The 18,494-nt window shown below is 38.2% G+C and overlaps 1 protein-coding gene across 8 annotated transcripts in view; it reads right to left on the reverse strand.

Annotated features, from left to right (window-relative positions):
* Nucleotides 1-2,863: 2,863 nt before the first annotated feature.
* LOC122555258 (HMG box transcription factor BBX) overlaps nucleotides 2,864-18,494 on the reverse strand; it is a 223,432-nt gene continuing 207,801 nt past the window's right edge. For all 8 annotated transcript variants that reach the window (XM_043701070.1, XM_043701068.1, XM_043701069.1 and 5 more), the window contains 2 exons: nucleotides 15,033-15,240; nucleotides 2,864-12,352 (listed from right to left, as the gene is read on the reverse strand). In XM_043701070.1, coding sequence (XP_043557005.1) covers nucleotides 12,265-12,352; nucleotides 15,033-15,240 — 296 coding nt within the window. In that variant the 3' untranslated portion in view covers nucleotides 2,864-12,264. The remainder of the gene's footprint in view (nucleotides 12,353-15,032; nucleotides 15,241-18,494) is intronic.

The raw sequence follows: 18,494 nt of genomic DNA on the forward strand, positions 1-18,494 counted from the left end.
ACACCCTCTCACAGACACTCATAACATCCCCCCCACCAAACACAGACACCCAAATGCACACATACACATGTCAGTTTGTGGGGTGAATTTGTACTTGCAGAATTATATTTTACTTTGCTCAAAAACTGCATGAATCCATGTATGATTCTGAAAATCTATTTTTTTTAATTAGAATCAATCTGACCATTGTGGCACAGACAGCCTCACAGGGAGTTAACACCTTCAATACATTATCTGGGCCAATATGACACCAATTGTTAAAGTGCACTTGAGAATGTAACTTTTTAAAAAAAGCTTTGCAATTTACATATGAAAGAACTGATACCAACATGGTCATTCTAAAAGATGACAGACTTAACAGTCAGGTCTTTTTCAATATATAATTTCAGTTACATCACACAGGAAACTTTTGCTATAAATTCTGTGTCTTACAATCTTATTCGCCACAACTACCTGATGAAGGAGCATCGCTCTGAAAGCTAGTGCTTCCAAATAAACCTGTTGGACTATAACCTAGTGTTATGTGATTTTTAACTTTGTACACCCCAGTCCAATACCGGCATCTACAAACATGACCTCATTGTTAGATAAGCCTGATGCTACTCCTGATAGCCAGAGTTGATCTCTTAGCTCAGTAGCAATGATAATATAGGAGAAATGCTGGGTCATGAGGTTGCACATTGCAGTTGAATGTAATTCTGCTTCTAATGACCCAAATTGGATCAGAGCTGCTCATATTTGAGTTGCTTTATTTATTTGAAGTCTGTTCCATTTTGTATGGTGATAATACATGCAACTTTCTGCTTAAAAATATCTTTAAGCCAGACAATAAAGGTTAATTGTTAAGGGTTAACTGCAATTAGCAATTGAAGGAAAATGGAAAAGTACATGAAAAACAAAAAAAACATAAGAACTGCAGGTGTTGGAAATCAGAAACAAAAATAAAACCCAGCAGGTCTGCCAGCATCTGTGAAGGGAAAGCAGAGTTAGGTTTCAGATCAAGTGACCCTTCAGAACAGCCTATTTTGACTGGGAGGTAACCACATGATATGGAATTATGTGTGACAATCATCCTATTGTGCAGTTGCATGGGGCCACCTGGATTTATTTTAGCTTGCTTTAAAGGTTGGAAAAGTACTACAGTCATTCCAAAATGAAGATCCAGCATGTTCAGTAATCTCAAATTCAGAATAGTAGTAATACCACGGGCTTAGCCCCATTCATCGGACTTTTTCACCATCAGTCTAGGAATCAGGCGAGAGAAAGTGAGATAGAGTTCCAAATGCCGGACATCACCCACCAGGCAGTGAGTCCTGCTTGTTAAACATATCTAAAGTAGGTAAAACTAATAGATGTATGCAAACTAATGAGTGAATCAAAATTATATTAAGCTAATAAATCTGTTTTATATTAAAGCACGTCTTGTATGCATTTTGAGCAGATCTTAAAGATGCTATTAGACACTTCCAGCCTAACAATACAGTACTACACAATTAGATAGAGGATATCCTCAATGTGAAGAAAGGCTTCATCTCCATAACAACTAAGTGAGAAACTCTGACCAAACTGTCTTGGATGGACACATCTGGAACAAGCAGATTTTTTCCGTTGTTGGTACCCTCACCACTTCCACAGACCCAGTGTCACAGTTATGTCCTTTATGACGTGGCAAGGTCGGCCAATAATACGCTATCAGGCTATTCTTGTCAATGGACACTGACGTCCTTGTAAATCTCTTCTGAACTCTTTCAAATTTAACAAAATCTTTCCTATAGCAAGATGACAAAAATTGAATACAGTATTCTAAAAGTGGCCCCACCAATGTCCTATACAGCTGCAAAATGACCACCTATCTCCTGTATTCAATGCACTGACAAATGAAGAGGTTCCCTTGCCCATTTTGACTTGGTATCATTAGATTGTATGGAGTCCAGAATCAACGTTCAGAAGTCCCAGGGCAACATCTTCCTGATTGTACACTAGTGCGCAATACCCAGGGACGGTGATGTTTCAGACATTGCTTCTATAGTATAATTCTGAGAGTATAATTACATCAGACTGTTGCTTGATGAATCTGTGGGATAGCACTCCCAATTCTATCCCATGACCAGATATTGGTTAGGAGGACTTTGCCTTAGCAGCAGGCTGTCGATCGCTGCAGTCATCTCCAGTGCCTAAGTTTGTTCCAGGTTGTCTGACTGGTTTCATTATTTCTTGATTTTATACAGGGTTGGTCCAATGAATGGCTTACAGGCTGTTTCAGAGGCAGATATAAGCCAGCCACATTATTGTGGGTCTGGAGTCACATTTAGGCCAGACCAGCTCAGTATGGCAAATTTCTTCACTAAAGATCATCAGTAAACTAGGTGAGTATTCACTCTAATTGATGATGGTCACTATTTAGCTAATTTTTAGTTTGAGATTATTTTAAATTATTTTAAAGCAAACATGCTGATCTGTTATACACGTTTCCCATAGTGGAGACAAGGAATGTAGCTTTACACTCTATGAGCTTGCTGACATGAACAGCTAACTCAAAGCCATTTTATCCCGTTGCCACCAGCAGTGCTCAAGAATTTATTCCTTATTCCAAAAGATTGCTAGACAATCCAGAGAGGTGGGTAACTCTACCTACATTTAATGTAGCTTAGTTAATTCAACCAAGAAACTAACATTGTGATAGTTATATTTAAAAGTATATTTAACTAAACTAGATAAATAATATTTTGCTAAATTCAGCTAATTGAAGGTGAATAAAGTTCTTGCATAAACAATTCAGTATTTAGAACTGATTTTAAGTTAACTTTCGTTATAAATCATGAGGATTGAATTTCCTCATAAATAATCATCTCACTCAATTGTATAATACTGTACAATATGCTTTATTGCCTGCTAGGAAATAATGATTAAGAATAACACTGCAGCAGCATACAGCATTATAACAGAGGAAAAAGGAAATGTGTTTCAATCACAAAACTAAACAGACAGGCAATAAACAGTACGCAATATAAAATGATCATCTGTCAAATTATGCAACTTTTATATAATTAGTGGCTTTAAACTCTTAATTATCAGTAGTAAAATTTCTGAATTCAATTTCTACAGAGCATATTAGTAAGAAATATATAAGGGACTCTGCTCAAAGCAATACAAAGGAGCTATATACACAGGCACCTTCTGTAACAAGAACTGATTCTCATGTAATAGGGATATCCGATCATCATCATGAAGTTTGCTTCACGTTTTCAAAATTATACTTCACTGAAATTACTCTTCTAGGAACATCAAAATGAGAACCTACAGCAGTCTCCCAGTTACCATGAGTGTGTTTAACCAAATAGCTTACAACCACATTTGTTCTGCAAGATTAAACTGAAGATGATGTTCAAGCACATCACATGTCCTTTCCGTTAATGTTCTGAATTGTTGTACACTATTGAACATACAAATAAAGGCTCTATGTTATCTACTTTGTTGCCTGCAACAAGGAGAAAAAAGGCAAATATTTCAGTAGAGCAATGATGTCACTGAGCATCGAAAGTCATAACATCTGCTCTGTGCATGCCTAATAGTGTACTAATCCTGCAAGTAATTTTTGAATACCACTGCAATGGGTACCACACTTAGCTAGTCCTTTTCGGACGGAGTAGGGTTATCCAGAAGAAAATCTGCAATAACACGGGGCTTTTACATCTTAATCCTTTCTGCAACTGATCTCAAGACCTCACACTTGATATTAAGATGGTTTGTCATTGAACAGCCAGCTCTTTGGAAGTGCACTGACTTGGACAATGTAACTCAAGAAATCTGTTTAACAAGTTTATACAATATGAACAACGGCAGAGCATTTTTAAAAAAATCATCATTAGGCAGCCTCAGCGTGTGACTTTTAGGTTGTATAATTGTGTGATGTAATTATGTTGCTAATTTGGTTACTCTTGTAAATCGCGATGTTATAAAGTGTTGGATGCATGAGTTTAATTAATGCAATTAGAAGTTTCAGCACCTTCCTGAGATATCAAACTGTGATGAAACATTTGCCACCAAACACTGCCATAATGACAGTGCTGGTATCTATGGTTACATTTACACACCTACATTTTATTGACATAAATAATTTGCAGCATATGAATCATCAAAGGCCTCCAAAAAACCGAAGAACTGTTGATTGTGATCTGTCTCATTAAAAGAGGGGCATTTGTAGTTTTGCTCTGTGCTGATGCAGTTTTGGCATCACACCCATTGGCTCATAGTGGACAGTTGTCCAACTCCCTGAACCAAACACCCAAATAATAAAATGCCAGTGAGTCAGGAGGATCCTTCCAGCTACACCAGTGAAAGTTCACTTGCTGTGAATGTTCAAAGAAAGCATTCCATACTGATCTATGCATTTGCAAAGATTGGACAGTTGGCATGACAGTCAAAATCCAAAGTATGGAATGATAATAGCACTGTTGAAAGAATATCACCAATCTAGATTTGAATTGAAATCAAAAGTTACAATTGTAAAAAGTATAAAAATAACACAATCAATGTAATTTTAAAACATCACAATGATGACTGCCAAACAAGCATTAACTGCAACAGATCTCAAGACCTCACACTTGATATTAGGATGGTTTGTCATTGAACAGCCAGCTCTTTGGAAGTGCATTGACTGGGACAACGTAACTTAAGAAATCAGTTAAACAAGTTTGTACAATACGAACAACAGCAGAGAATTTGTTTTTCAAAAAAAAATCACTGAGCACCCTCAGCATGTGACTTAGGTCTGTATAAACAGCATATATGACCTAATTATGTCACTAATTTGGATTTAAAAGATATAACAATTAATATAATAGAAACTTTCTTCGGGATAATAATGAACTGATTCACTGTGTGTGGACAGACGACTGTATTGGACATGTAAACCGGCATTTCAACTGCCATGAGACAAATGTAAAACTTAAAATGAAATGTTGCTCCACTTTTTTTTAAACAAACTAACCATGTTTTTCTGTGCACAGTTTACTTTTAGTTCAAAATCAGACTGATTATTCAACTTTAAGTATTAACTTCTCACCTTGTTGTGCTACTGAAATCTCTAATATGTCAAATTAATTAAGTGCAAACAAATGACAAAATTACCAAAAGCCAAAAGCATATATAACCCTTTGATTGTGTGAAACATTTTCTAATCTTCCTTTAAATAGTCTCAGTATTAAAATCAATGTCTAGAGGTCATAGACATTTAGAAAGATTAATGTTGATTTTCTGGAATAGTCAACATGGATTTTCCTGCCTTCTGTAATGTAATTATTTAGGTCTACATTTTATTTGAATGAAATACAATTCACTTAATACTTGTAGATCAGGAAACATCCCTGCACATTTTTTGGTTTTAAAATTAAAATCAATTATACATCATTGAACTATTTCACCCCACCCTTCCACAAACATTAAATATTTCAGTCTATCAGTCAAACCACCATTTAAAAATATACTACTGGAATCATTTTGTTAATTGTTCTACAACAAACTTGAATTTATGAAACATTTAACTCTATCATACATTTGGTCAAAAATACAGTTCCATCTGTTAGTTCTCTGCCAACCCTTTGTAGGCTACATTCTATTGTTTCTAATGGTGGGCTATGTTTTATTACTATATATTTTCTCCACCATTATTTAGGTGCTGTAATGATCTTGCTACTTTCGCCATGACTTGAATTCATGACTGAAAGGGTATGGCACAAACATTTTAGCTGGTACACATGACTGGGTCATCAGAGTTATTTCTAATCTTCCAAACCTCTTTTCCAAAAATTAAACTTTTTAATTATTTGGAATCAAATAATATGTAAGAAATGCAATTATGAATGATCTCTTTGGCCACAAGGTGTTACTGCAGCAACTATATCCAAGACACCAGCTGAATAAAAAAGTTTAATTTTTGCAAAGGCATATTTGTCACCAACACCAATTGAAAAAAAATGTAAATACCTTACTAAACATTTTTAAGGCCAAATGAAAGAGTCTCCTAGAATACACTGCACATTTTGAATTTGTTAAATGTGCTTTACTTTAGATCATAAAAAACTTTACTCCAAGTTATATTATCCATTCTGTTAAAATTCTAACTTCATTTAAAATAAACATCTACACTCAAAAATTGTGCATGTTAGATTTGAGTTCAGAAATTACATCCACACAGCATATTCTCATAACCACTATGAAAGAGTAGATCAACATCCTAGGTTCAGTTGGCTAAACAAAACAATAATTACATTGCAGCAATAATCTGTTGCTACTTCAGTCACTACTCAGAGTACGGTTTAATGACAAACTAACTCTTGGCTCAGCAATTGTTTATTTATATGATAAATGAACTGAGCAACTTGAAAACCTGGGCTGAAACAAAATTAATTGGGCTAACTGTTAACAATCAGAATTAGTCAAATTTACAGTCTCCATTTGTCAGAAGTGAAGTTGCACCTTTAAGACTGCTGTATTGTCACCCCCCTTTTCTGTATCCTACATAACAAAATTTAGATATACACTCAATGCCATTCTTAGAACAGTCACATAGCATTATACTCACTATAAAAAGTGATAATAAGGGATTGCAGTAAATGATAAGTTATTGCATTTCCAAATAATAAAAGCTCCTTAATTAGAATTCACCAGTACAAGTTAATTGGATGGTGCTTTGTAAATAACACATTTGCAGCAAGGATCTGATGAATCCTCTTTATAAATGGAGCTCTAACTACATGATTGATTCCCATACAGAATAACAGCAACTTTTAGGTGCAAATCATCTTTCAGGTGCAACCAAACTTGCATTAAAATTTTTCATTTTAGCTAATTCTCTTGAAGTCATGATCACTGTAAATGAGTGACCGTTTCAATGATACTTTAAGCTGCATGTTTCTGATGGGAAAAGATGACAGGGGCACGGTAACGCTTGATTGCCAAACATATCCTTCCAGCAGGTAGCACTAACTAGCTGCAAGTGAGTTTTGGCTTTGAATGTTTCCAAATGACTCTGAAGAAAGTTACATTAAAAGAAAACTTGTTGCTCACAGCTTTGTTGTCCACAACAGTAAAAGGGAGTTAGGCAAAAATCAAAATAGGTACTTTATAACATCTGTGTAACCAACAATTGCAGTTTGAATTTATTGCCCAGTATATTCTTATTAAAAAAATCTGTGATTTTGTTAACCATCTTGCTGATAACTTATTGATTAGCAGTGAAAGAATTCTAAAATTAGAGTGCTACGGCAGACATTCCAAGTGCCTGGGAGGGCATCATCCTGTAGATAGTTATACATTTACTTCCTTTAATCTAATACTTCATTTGGAAATGAACAATTACATATTTATTTTCTTCATTAGATGGCAGGAAATTACACTATATCTTGTAATGCTTGGATTAGTGCATTTTATTGGCTTACTCTGAAAATTCAACACAGTTGCTATAACTAATGATGTAACTTGCAATGCCAGCTGTCAAATGCAGCTCCATGGTCTTAATATCGGCTTAGTCACAGCAACGCCTGGGGGACACAATCTACAACTTGGATACAAATCATTGTTGTTGCCACATTTACTAGGGATATTACAAAGTTCTTTCTCTGCAGCAACCTACTAATTTTACCTTTAACGACAGGGCATGTATTATACAGTAAAGTACAGGGTATAAATGCGTGGTTATATTTAGTTAGACAATCCTTATCTATAAATGTTCCATGGATACTTAATTCTGTATTAAACATTAATACTTCAAAAAAGGCCATAAGAACAGAATTATCCTGTTTGAAATCAACAGTGAACACTTAAACACCAAAGGTTAATCTCCTGTTTGCTAAATTTCCACTGTGAGATTCTCCTTGTTCTTCAGCTGAACACTGACTCCATGCTTAAGCAAGATTTCTGCCAAATATCTGTTGAAGTAGTTGTGCTGAAATAGGAGAAGCCTCAAGGAAATTTAAGTCTCAATTTAAACTGTTCAAGCACAAAACGTAAGTATCTGTTAATGTTTTAAAAAAGGAAAATATACAGTGAGCCATTCCTGAAATCCAATGATATAACTCTCTTGCCCACTTCAGTGTTGAAAGAATAGTAGGTTCACTCTGTGGTAACTCTTGCTGTTCTCAATGCTTCTGATACAATAAATTATTGCAGAAAAAAAACCAGACACAGGAGCATATGTATATTAAATATCGATTCTCCCAATCCATGAATGTTAATGTGCTTCAGTATAAGCAAATGGGCACACTCCCATATTAGGCACCAGTATAGCTGATACATATTATAGTAGCGCTTTTAGGAACTCTCACATCAATGTTCATGAGCAAATCTTGGGGACAATTCACATGCTAAAAAGTGATATCAAGTGCAATAAGCTATACTTCAATGTCATCACACGCTCTTGTCACAATTCAAAGGAAGGAGATCATAGTTTAACTGCACATCCTACCTATTAATCTAATGGAAATGTCACTTAATGGTAAAGGAAACAAAAATAAATGCAAAAATACAATAATTGTATTCTACTTGGTCAGGCATAAAAAGTAGACATTTTTTCTCATTATACTCAATTTTCGTGTAAAAGCATTATTAACATTTAAATACAGTAATGTGTACTTTTTCCATTTTTAAATATTAGCTAGACTTTGGGCAAAAGCTGGTTCTACAACAAGGAAAAGACATATTTCTAATGACAAGCAAAGGATGGCAATTGCACAAAAAAGTTAACAAAACGTTCTTTACAGCTAGAATGACAGTGTAATGAATTATTGTATAAAGCAGTCACACAAGGATCATGTTACCAGGATGGGTAATTCTGTCTTTACTTGATGCCAATGGAAGAGATGTGCAAACCTCAAACTAACTGAGAAACTGTTCTACCAATCTTTAAGTAGCTGAGGACAACGCAGCCTTCTTCCAATTCATTCCATATAGGTTATGGCATAAGTTATAATATTCCACTTGCATTTAGCGAGCAAAGGTCACTTTTTGCCTTAACTGTACAGTTTAGTTTAGACCCTGATTCCCATTTAATTAAGTTTAATTAACTCAAGACTCATGTAAAGGTTCCAGCATGGTTTCACAAGAAAAGTTTCAGAATCTGTTTGCAAATGCAAACAGCAATTTTATGTCTCACGATACTCTGTGCTGCTCAGCATTAGTTCATGGATAAATTAATGGCAAACTTCAGACACAAGTCAGGGGAAGAATTTTTGGTTTACAAGTTCGCAATGCTTTATTAATAGAGAGGTGCAACTATTTCCTGGTACTCAACAGTGAAAACCCAAACTTCCAAATTAAGCAAATCAACAATGCAGCAAAAGCTTTCTCAAGATCCAAATGCCTACTTTGCTATAGAAATCTGAATAGCCAATTCAGTGCTTTTTCAAATCCAAGTTACATATAGATGAACTGAACAAGGAGGAGAATGTGTCATATGGGGAAAGAGTGGGCAAGTAAACCAACCTTTTTCAGCATTAATATGTAAAAGCTGACTCATGATCCATGCTAGAGTAATTATATTCATGCTGTCAACAAAACTGACAAGTTCATCTGGAAATTCAACGTGAAATGCAATCATTCTTCATAGTTTGGGCCCTGTTTGGATCTAATGGATAACTATTCTTGCTCCTCCACTCTATGCAAATTTTAAGTATGAATTACAAACTGGCACAAAATGGCAGTGAAATCTGTATTAGGATGAATGCCTCTAACTATAAAACTACTAACCTTATGAATTGATGATTTTCAAAGGCAAAGAAGTAAACATCATCCCTATCTGAAATAATTAGATTTATCCAGGTTTTTATGTTCTGCATATTTTGCAAAATTTACTTTCCTGCACAGTCCTCTTTTTACTTTTTCTCTCCTATGATGATACTTTATATTGATGCATTGTTTTAAATATGACCACAGTACTACTCTCACCCACATACCACCCCATTCTGGTCAACAGCCTGTTTTACACCCAAGACAACAGAGTTGAGACATAAGTTCTGGTGCTGATGTGTAAACATTTTCAGCAGCACACTCAGGTATCAGTGGATACCCAAGGGTACAGGTAATCGCAGGGACGCTGATGAAAAATAAATTAATGTAGAACCAACTGAGAGATCAGCTGATGCAGCCCAAGATCGCAAATGAAAACTGCATCTTAATTGTACCAGTGATTCATGAGGCCACGCAGCCATAATGGAAAGTGACATGTTTTAAAAACCTTGAACATTACTTCTTTTAAGGGCAACCATTACATACCTTTCTTCCAAGTGCCTATATCTAGAAGCTCAGATGAAATTAAATCAAACCCAACCCCTTAGGATAAAAAAAAGCCTATTTATTTGTTAGGCAAAATTAGTATTCAACATGAGGCATTTTGAATAAATTTATAACAGTCATCGCAGAAGCCAAATTACAGAAAGGTATATTGAAAAGCACGAACAAATTTAAAACTCAAAAAGGCAATTGTTGTGCAGGTCTATTGTTCTTTCCTGCCACCACACCTTTCTAGATTTTTTTTGGGTCACAAAATCTGAATTGAGAAGCCAACATTTCTTAGAAGTTTCATATCAGTTACCAAAACTTTAACATTGCTATAAATGTGACAATTTATCAAAAATACTCAAGATTAAAATTAGACTAAATTTAAATGTGTTAAAATCATTTTTGCTGGAGTCAGATTTTGCTCAGGTTTAATGTGTGTTCAATCCAGGCAGAATTAGATTTTGTGTATCAACTACAGATTTGTTTAGCTCAGACAGCAGCACCTAATACATGTTTCATTATAACTGTGCCATGGTATTTATCATTAGCTTTTTATTGCAAATTCCAGTCACAATCTTCTAAAAGAACAAATCATCTCTGATGTGAACAGCATGTACTACTCCTTACGTGAGGCTTATAAAGACTGGGTATATTACATACAATACACCAAATAACCCTGCAGATTTCCCAAAAATAGACTGTCTTGAACAATTAATACCTGGTATTTGTTGATGTCAAGATGTCGCACTAACAACCAAAATGCTCAGGCAGCAACTGGTCTTGTATTACTTCACGGCACTGAAAAACTGTCTTTGTGTGCCTGCTCTCAAAATTGTGCAACTGCTTTAAATCATCATTTATAGTCCATGTTGTTTGCCATTCTGGTAACATGATCTTCAACCAATATGGGAAGAAAGATATTTTGCATTCAAGCTAAGCAGTACTAAACATCAGTAATTCTAGCTGTTGGTCTGACAGAAGACTTTTTTTTTTCCTTTGTGCTGATATACTTCTGCAACCTGAAATAAAACCTGAATATCTCCTCAGTAATTTGTTGAATTAGTAACCCTATAACCATCATAATAATCATTCACTGTAAAAAAACACAGCAGTGCAACAGTTGGGACCTAAAAAGCTTTGCAGGATTTCTGCCACTATTAGTGCCTAATTGCTTAAAAATAAGCAAATTACTTTACACATCTTAACAGTATATTGGAAAACAGTCACATCCAGTAATCTGCCCCAATGCAGGGTCAGTGAGGTTTAGCAAGAGAAAGCAAAAATAATAGGTATTAAATTGTCATGGAAAACAAAAAAAAAGCTAAAGATTGCGTGTGTAACCAAAGGTACTTACTGTCTGCACAGAGACAGATTGTGCTATTAAACTCAACTACAGATTAACAGATTTCAACTAAATAATGGCGCCGTTGAAATAAAATATCTTAATGCAATGGGCAAATGTAAAGAACTTCCAATAATATTTTTCCTGCCACATCATTTCAGTAATCAGGCAGAAGTTCATGATTAAAGTTTCCATGAAACTCAAAATCATAATGTGCTTTAAAAAAAAGGAAAAACAGAGGTTGACGATATCTAGTCACTAGCACAGTGCATCAGTGTTACTTGAGAAAAGCTAGAATTTGCAGCAAATTTGAGTAGCTCACACTCTGATCGTGTAGCGTGCAGTGGCAAGAATTGCCAGTAGATTTCATGGGCAGTTGTTCTGTGTAACAGCTATTCTTTTTGTATACCAGGTTGCCTTCAGATAGGGAACCAAAAGCTGAAGAAACTGGTTTAGCTCCACTCGTAAATGTTTGATGCTCAAATTGTGAGCCTGTCCCATGGGGCTTTGCTGAACCAGTGTTTCCCAGCTGCTCTATGAGGTACCCAGCCACGGCAGGGTGCCATTCCGACAATGCAGTCAATATCAGGTCAAACTGACCCATCTCGTGTGTTCCAGACTTTGTAAAGATACAAAGCAATAATGCATTATTGGTCTGCACAGGAGATAAGTACTGAGGTTTGTGCCATTTCCTTAGGCTGTCCATCATGGTTTAGAGAAACCGCACGTTGGCCTCTGCAGATGAAAGAAACAAAAGAGAATCAATAGTACAGATACACAGATTGATCAACAAGATCAACCAGCATTATAGAGTCATAGAGATGTACAGCACGGAAACACAGACCATTTGGTTCAACTTGTCTATGCCGGCCAGATATCTAGTTCTACCTGCCAGCACCCAGCCCATATTCCTCCAAACTCTTCCTATTCATATACCCATCCAGCTAATTGTACAATTTCCAGCCTACCACTTCATCTGGCAATCCATTCCACACATGCACCACCCTCTGTGTGAAAATGTTGCCCTTTAGGTCTCTCTTATATCTTTCCCTTCTCATGCTAAACCTATGCCCTTGAGTTCTGGACACCCCCACCCTAGGGAAAAGACCTTGTCTATTTACCCTATCCATGCCCCTCATGATTTTATAAACCTCCAAGGTCATCCCTCAGCCTCTGACGTCCCAGGGAAAACAGCCCTAGCCTTTTCAATCTCTCCCTACAGCTCAAATCCTCCAACCCTGGCAACATCCTTGTTAATTTTTTCTGAACCCTTTCAAAGATTGTACTAACACCAAGACTTTCTTGGGAACATGCACATGATGATGGTGCATCTACTAACAACCCTTCTGTATTCAGACTGAAGTGAAGTATTGAGAATAGTGCATTTACTTTGTATGCAAATCATTCACCTAGATGGTGAAAACAGACTAACATGACATGGACACTACAAGATTACATTTGTGAAATTAGAATCTTCTCATTAACTTTTAAATTGGCCACAACAAGATTGACAGGCATACATTCTGTCTCCATGTGAAGCACGCTTTATAAATGATAAAATCATACAATCCCTACAGTGCGTAAAGAGGCCACTCGGCCCCTTAAGTCTGCACCACCCTTCCGAAGAGCACGCCACTCAGATCCCTATCCGAACCCTGCAACCCTGAATTTCCCACGGCCAATCCATCTAACCTGCACATCTTTGTGTGAGGCAACCAGAGCACCCAGAGGAAACCAATGCAGACACCAGGAGAACATGCAAACTCCATGCAGTCACCCAAGACTGGAATTGAGCCTGGTTCTTTCGCAGTGTGAGGCGACAATGCTAACCACTGAGCTAACACGTGGGCTCCTGCCTTTGATTTCCTATTCTTCTTTCTTAAATAGCTAAACTAATGGCACTGTTGGAAGCAAAGTAGTACAGGCAGAAAATAATAACAAAGAAAGTTGACAGGAAGTGCTACAGATACAACGTTGTTAATATATGGAGGCTACTTTTGTAAGCTTGCCCCAAGGAAAGTTGATTTTTTTAAAGCCCAATGATTAAAGATGGAAGACCTATTTTATAGGATTCCTGCTTCCTTGAATTTGCTCATAGATTTGTTGGATTTCAGGGAGTGTGGGCGTGGCATGAAGTGAATGAATAGAGTTGGGACAAACTGGGAGATGAACCTGGCCTTGTTTCCCTGGGACAACAGTGCCCAATAAAACCTCATGTTACAGCTTTCCCACCAATGCTACTAACCAGAGGGTCTTCAGGGTCCTATGTGTAAGCCAAAGACTGGAAGCTGATTTTTTTTTTTAATGCTGAGCAAACACACTGGGTGATCAAAGGGAAATTTTGTGGTCTCAATTTTATAATTAAAAGGCTATTCCTACTGCTCACCATTTTTTCCAAGCTGGGATGGGTGGTGGGTTGTGACCTGGCACATGTTTCAAATGACAATACCTTTGCTATTTAAATGCTTGTTCCAAATACAACTGCCCCTTAGGTTACTATTTTCACTGGGGTGGGTTCCTGAGGACTTTGAGAAGCAAATCAGGTAGGCCAGTTTATGAACATTGGCAGAAAACAGGATATTTCAACAAATGGGTTGAAACATTCTTGTGAACATTAATTGTCATAATTAGTTTGAAATGTTAAAGATGCCAGTAATGCAGTAACGTGGCCCTCCATTCAGCCTTTTTTGTTGATACAGTTGTGACACTCCTATAATGTAGAGGGAATGTTTATGCAGTTGTAAACTGTTAGCCCTACTTGTTGAAAGATTTCAGTGCTTTTAACTTGATCTTTCTTTGGAATTTATTTTAAAAGCCTGTTTTTCCAGTGGTCCAATGTCCACTCTTGCCTCTCTCTTTCATATATATCCAAAAAAACCGTTAGAGTTTTCTTTTATAATACTAGCTAGTTTAATGTTATATTTCATCCTCTCCCCGCTTATTGCCTCTGGTTTCCCACTAACCTTCACCACATTGTTTGCTTTTGCTCTGTCAACCATGAACACAGCACTGATCGCTGTGGAACCCCAGCACTGCTGATCTGAAAAGAACCCGTTACCTCCACTCGCTGTTTCCTGCTGATGTGCCAATTCGCTATTCATTCTAACATGATGTCCAACACCATGGGCTCTTATCTTATGACTTAATCTGTTGTAAGGTACCCTGTTGAATGCCTTCTGGAAGTGCAAATACCACACTGGTTTCCCTCTATCTAGTCTGTTTGGGACTTCTTTGAAAAATTATAATAATTTAGTCAGGCATGATTTCCCTTTCATAAATCCGTGCTGACACTGCTTGATTAGATTATGATTACCCAAACGCTATGCTATTACTTCCTTAATAATTAATTCTAGTACTTTTCCAACAATCCTGACTATTTTTCTATAAAATGGCAATACCTTATTAGTCACCTCACCTATGTGCATTTTCCATTGCTGCAACTTCTGCCAGGGCAGCTAAACTGAAGAATGCTGGGATTGCAGATGTTGTTTGTACTTCTGGAGAAATGCTACATGCCTGTTGAGTTTCTGAATGACTATAGTTGACTCCACCAACAGAAATGTCTGTCTTTAATGGCTGTTTTTTCTTTTCCTGTTTACAATGTATCTTCTCCTTTGTCAGATCTGCAGAAAGTGAAATGCAATTAGGAAATGGGGAACTTTAAAAGAGAAGAAAACCAAAAACTGTAGACTCACTTCAAAAGTGAATTACTTTCATTGCTTTAGTCATTCATTTCTATATATCCATTTTTGACAGAGGAATGTTGACTAACCTGAAGATCTCTCATTATTGTATAATCCGCCAATTGCAGAAAACACATGCAGTGTTTGGTCTGTTCATGACCTGTTTTTATAGGCAACTATTTCACTTCTCGTGATTCACTATACACGAGAGATCAGGAAACCACATACAGCAAAAAAAAACATACACTTTACTCTAAGATGGAGAAATAACTACCATCAAAAAAAGGTGCAACACTGTCTTAGAGTTTCTAAGTATGGTCACAGAATAGTACACCAACACTGCAGCCTATTATAAACAAATCCAAAATAATCGCAGATGCTGGAAAATCGTCAGAAGAGTTCCGAGATAGAGTAACCAGACTCAAAACGTGAACTCTGATTTCCCTCTACAGATGCTGCCAGACCTGCTGAACTTTCCAGCAATTTCTATTTTTGTCCCTGCAACTTATCAATTCTACTTGCTGATGCTATTTTTGTAGGATTCTGCAGATAGGGTTCATTTTGAAGTATTTTATTTATCGTGAGACTTCCTCAGCAATTTATTAACTTAAACAGGGTCTATTTAAATATTTTGAGAAGTAAGTGCAGTTATCTAGCTTAAGAACATGTTTAAAGAATTACCATTTAGGAGCAAAGATTTGCCTAGATTAATGTGTAAGCTCGTGGAGGGCAGAAAGCAGGATGCTGAACTGGTAGTCCAGAAGTCTGATTGTAGCAATCTGTGGACTAGCAGGGGACCAAATGACCATGACAGCTATCAGATTGTTAAAACTCACCTGATATCTCATGAAGATCGTTCATGGATGGGAACCTGCCATTACTGTTCAATGGTATATCCTGTGCCATATTTCAAGTGTTATTGGAAAGTTACATAGATTAAGTAGAGTTGATTCAGTTTAGATGGAAACCTCAGATTTATTCAATAGCTCAGGCTACAACTTGCTGTTACAAACAACAATGAACACAACTCCCTTCTGCTGGACTGCAGATGGCAGTTGGTCATGGTATTTCATCCTGCTTCCTGACTCATTAGCATATTCAGCCCTCTAATAACAGAGATTCCTTCCTCAACCCTGCCATCCAAGATAAAGTGGCATGTACTAAGAATGAAAATTTACATATATTTGAGTAGCTGTAATACTATTTACACAGAAACAACAATCGAAAAATGGATGCATTTAACAGTCGGTTTAACAAAGAGGTGGCTTGACAACTCTCTGGATGATGCAACCTTCCAAAGATTTAGACTTTATACTTGGGTGTTCAAGTTATGAATGAGTTGAAATCGCTCAGAGTAGTTGGACCGTTCCATATTACCTGTCCTTTGTGGAGAAGCTTATGAAAAAAAAACACCTTTGACCACAAGTCCATCAGGAAGTGGTCAGCGCATAGTGTCCTTGAGACCCTTCAGGAAAAGGAGAGGGTGGATCCTATCGAGCGGTTCCCTGAGCACACTGTCAAAGCCATTTGGCAGAATGCCTCATCACCAGAACTTTCCAACAAGCACCAAGACATGGCTTGGCTGGTGGTGAGAAGGGCTCTGCCTGTGAGATCCTTCATGCACGCCCGGACTCTTAGCCGCACCGCACGCTGCCCTCGAAGCGGCTGCGGGGGGGGGGGGGGGGGAAACGAGACTGTCACACACCTCATTCTGGAAAGTGCCTACACAGAAGAAGTCTGGAGAAGAATGCAATGGTGTTTGTTGAGGTTCGTCCCGAGCAGCGCCGTGACGCGGGACTCAGTGCTCTACAGTCTGTTCCCCGGGATGCACACAGAGATGAACATCAACTGTGTCTGGAGGATCATCAACTCTCTCCAAGGACGCTCTCTGGGTGGTCCGAAACCTGCTGATCTTCCAGCTGAAGGGGTTGACCCCGACTGAGTGTTACAGACTGGCACATTCCAAGGTCCAGGAATATGTGTTGAGGGACGCGCTGAAGCTTGGGGCAGCTGCCGCCAAGGCGCGGTGGGGAAAGACCACTGTGTAACATCTGCCTGTCTAAGAACAGGGGGCCCACGCAGTCATTTGGGCTCTGCTGACGCCTCAGCTAAATATATGGACATCTGATTGATAAACGTACAGACCTGTATATAAAAATTATAAATTCTGATCTATGTAAATGTTTACGTATGTATGGCATGACCAAACTGTACAGACCATCAAATTATTTTATGAATAAAGTATATTTTGAAATAAAAAAATAAATCTTGCACTTGCGCTGCCTGGCATCCTGTTGCGAGGAGGCAACTTCACCATCTCCGAGGTTAAGGAGGTGGTGGGCGGGCGCCTCCTCGTCACCGATGACATGTACAAGACTGCTCCCCTGAGACGGATTAATATGTACCACCCAGTGGGTAAGAGGGAACGGTTGGCCGTCCTGCAGCAGTTTCCACTGTTGCTGGCTATGTCCAGGCCGGTCATTCTGGCTGGAGACTTCAATTGTATCATTGATGCAGATGGGGGGGGGGGGGATCACCTGCAGACGGAGCGCAGCGTAGATACACCTGGTCACGGGCAGACGGGTCTATCCGCTCAAGGATAGATTACCTGTTTGTGTCTGAAACGCTCTCGGTCAGATCCACAGACGTCAAGCTGGTGTTCTTCTCTGACCACTGCCTCCTGCTGGCCGACTGTCACCCACAGGACGAGCAGCGGGCTGGTAAGGGAACGTGGAAGCTGAACACAAAGCTATTGATACCAGTAAACATTGAGGAGCTCAAGAGGGACTACGCAGGTTGGAGAACTGTGAAGGCCCTCTTTGAGACCCCAGCGGACTGGTGGGAAACAGTAAAAGAGAACATCAAGAGGTTCTTCATCCTCAAAGGTGTTCAGGGGGCGGGGAAAGCTGTCCCAGCTCCAGGAAAGTATGAGGAACTTGCACCTGCTGCAGACATTGGGGGTCGATGTCATGGAGGACCTCAAGGAGGTGAAGGGCCAGCAAGCCTCGCTCTTTGCCTCGGAGGCCTCCAAGATAATCTTCCGGTCCAGGGTCCGCTCAGTGGAGCAGGACGAGACGTGCTCACGTTTCTTCTTCCAGAAGGTGCACAAAGAGAGCTCCGTGCTCAGCAGCCTGAAGGAAGAAGATGGCTCGACAACGTCATCTCAGGCTGACGTCATGAGGATCAGTAATTCC

This window comes from Chiloscyllium plagiosum, chromosome 12 (assembly GCF_004010195.1).
Source record: "Chiloscyllium plagiosum isolate BGI_BamShark_2017 chromosome 12, ASM401019v2, whole genome shotgun sequence".
In the NCBI taxonomy this organism is placed as follows: domain Eukaryota; kingdom Metazoa; phylum Chordata; class Chondrichthyes; order Orectolobiformes; family Hemiscylliidae; genus Chiloscyllium; species Chiloscyllium plagiosum.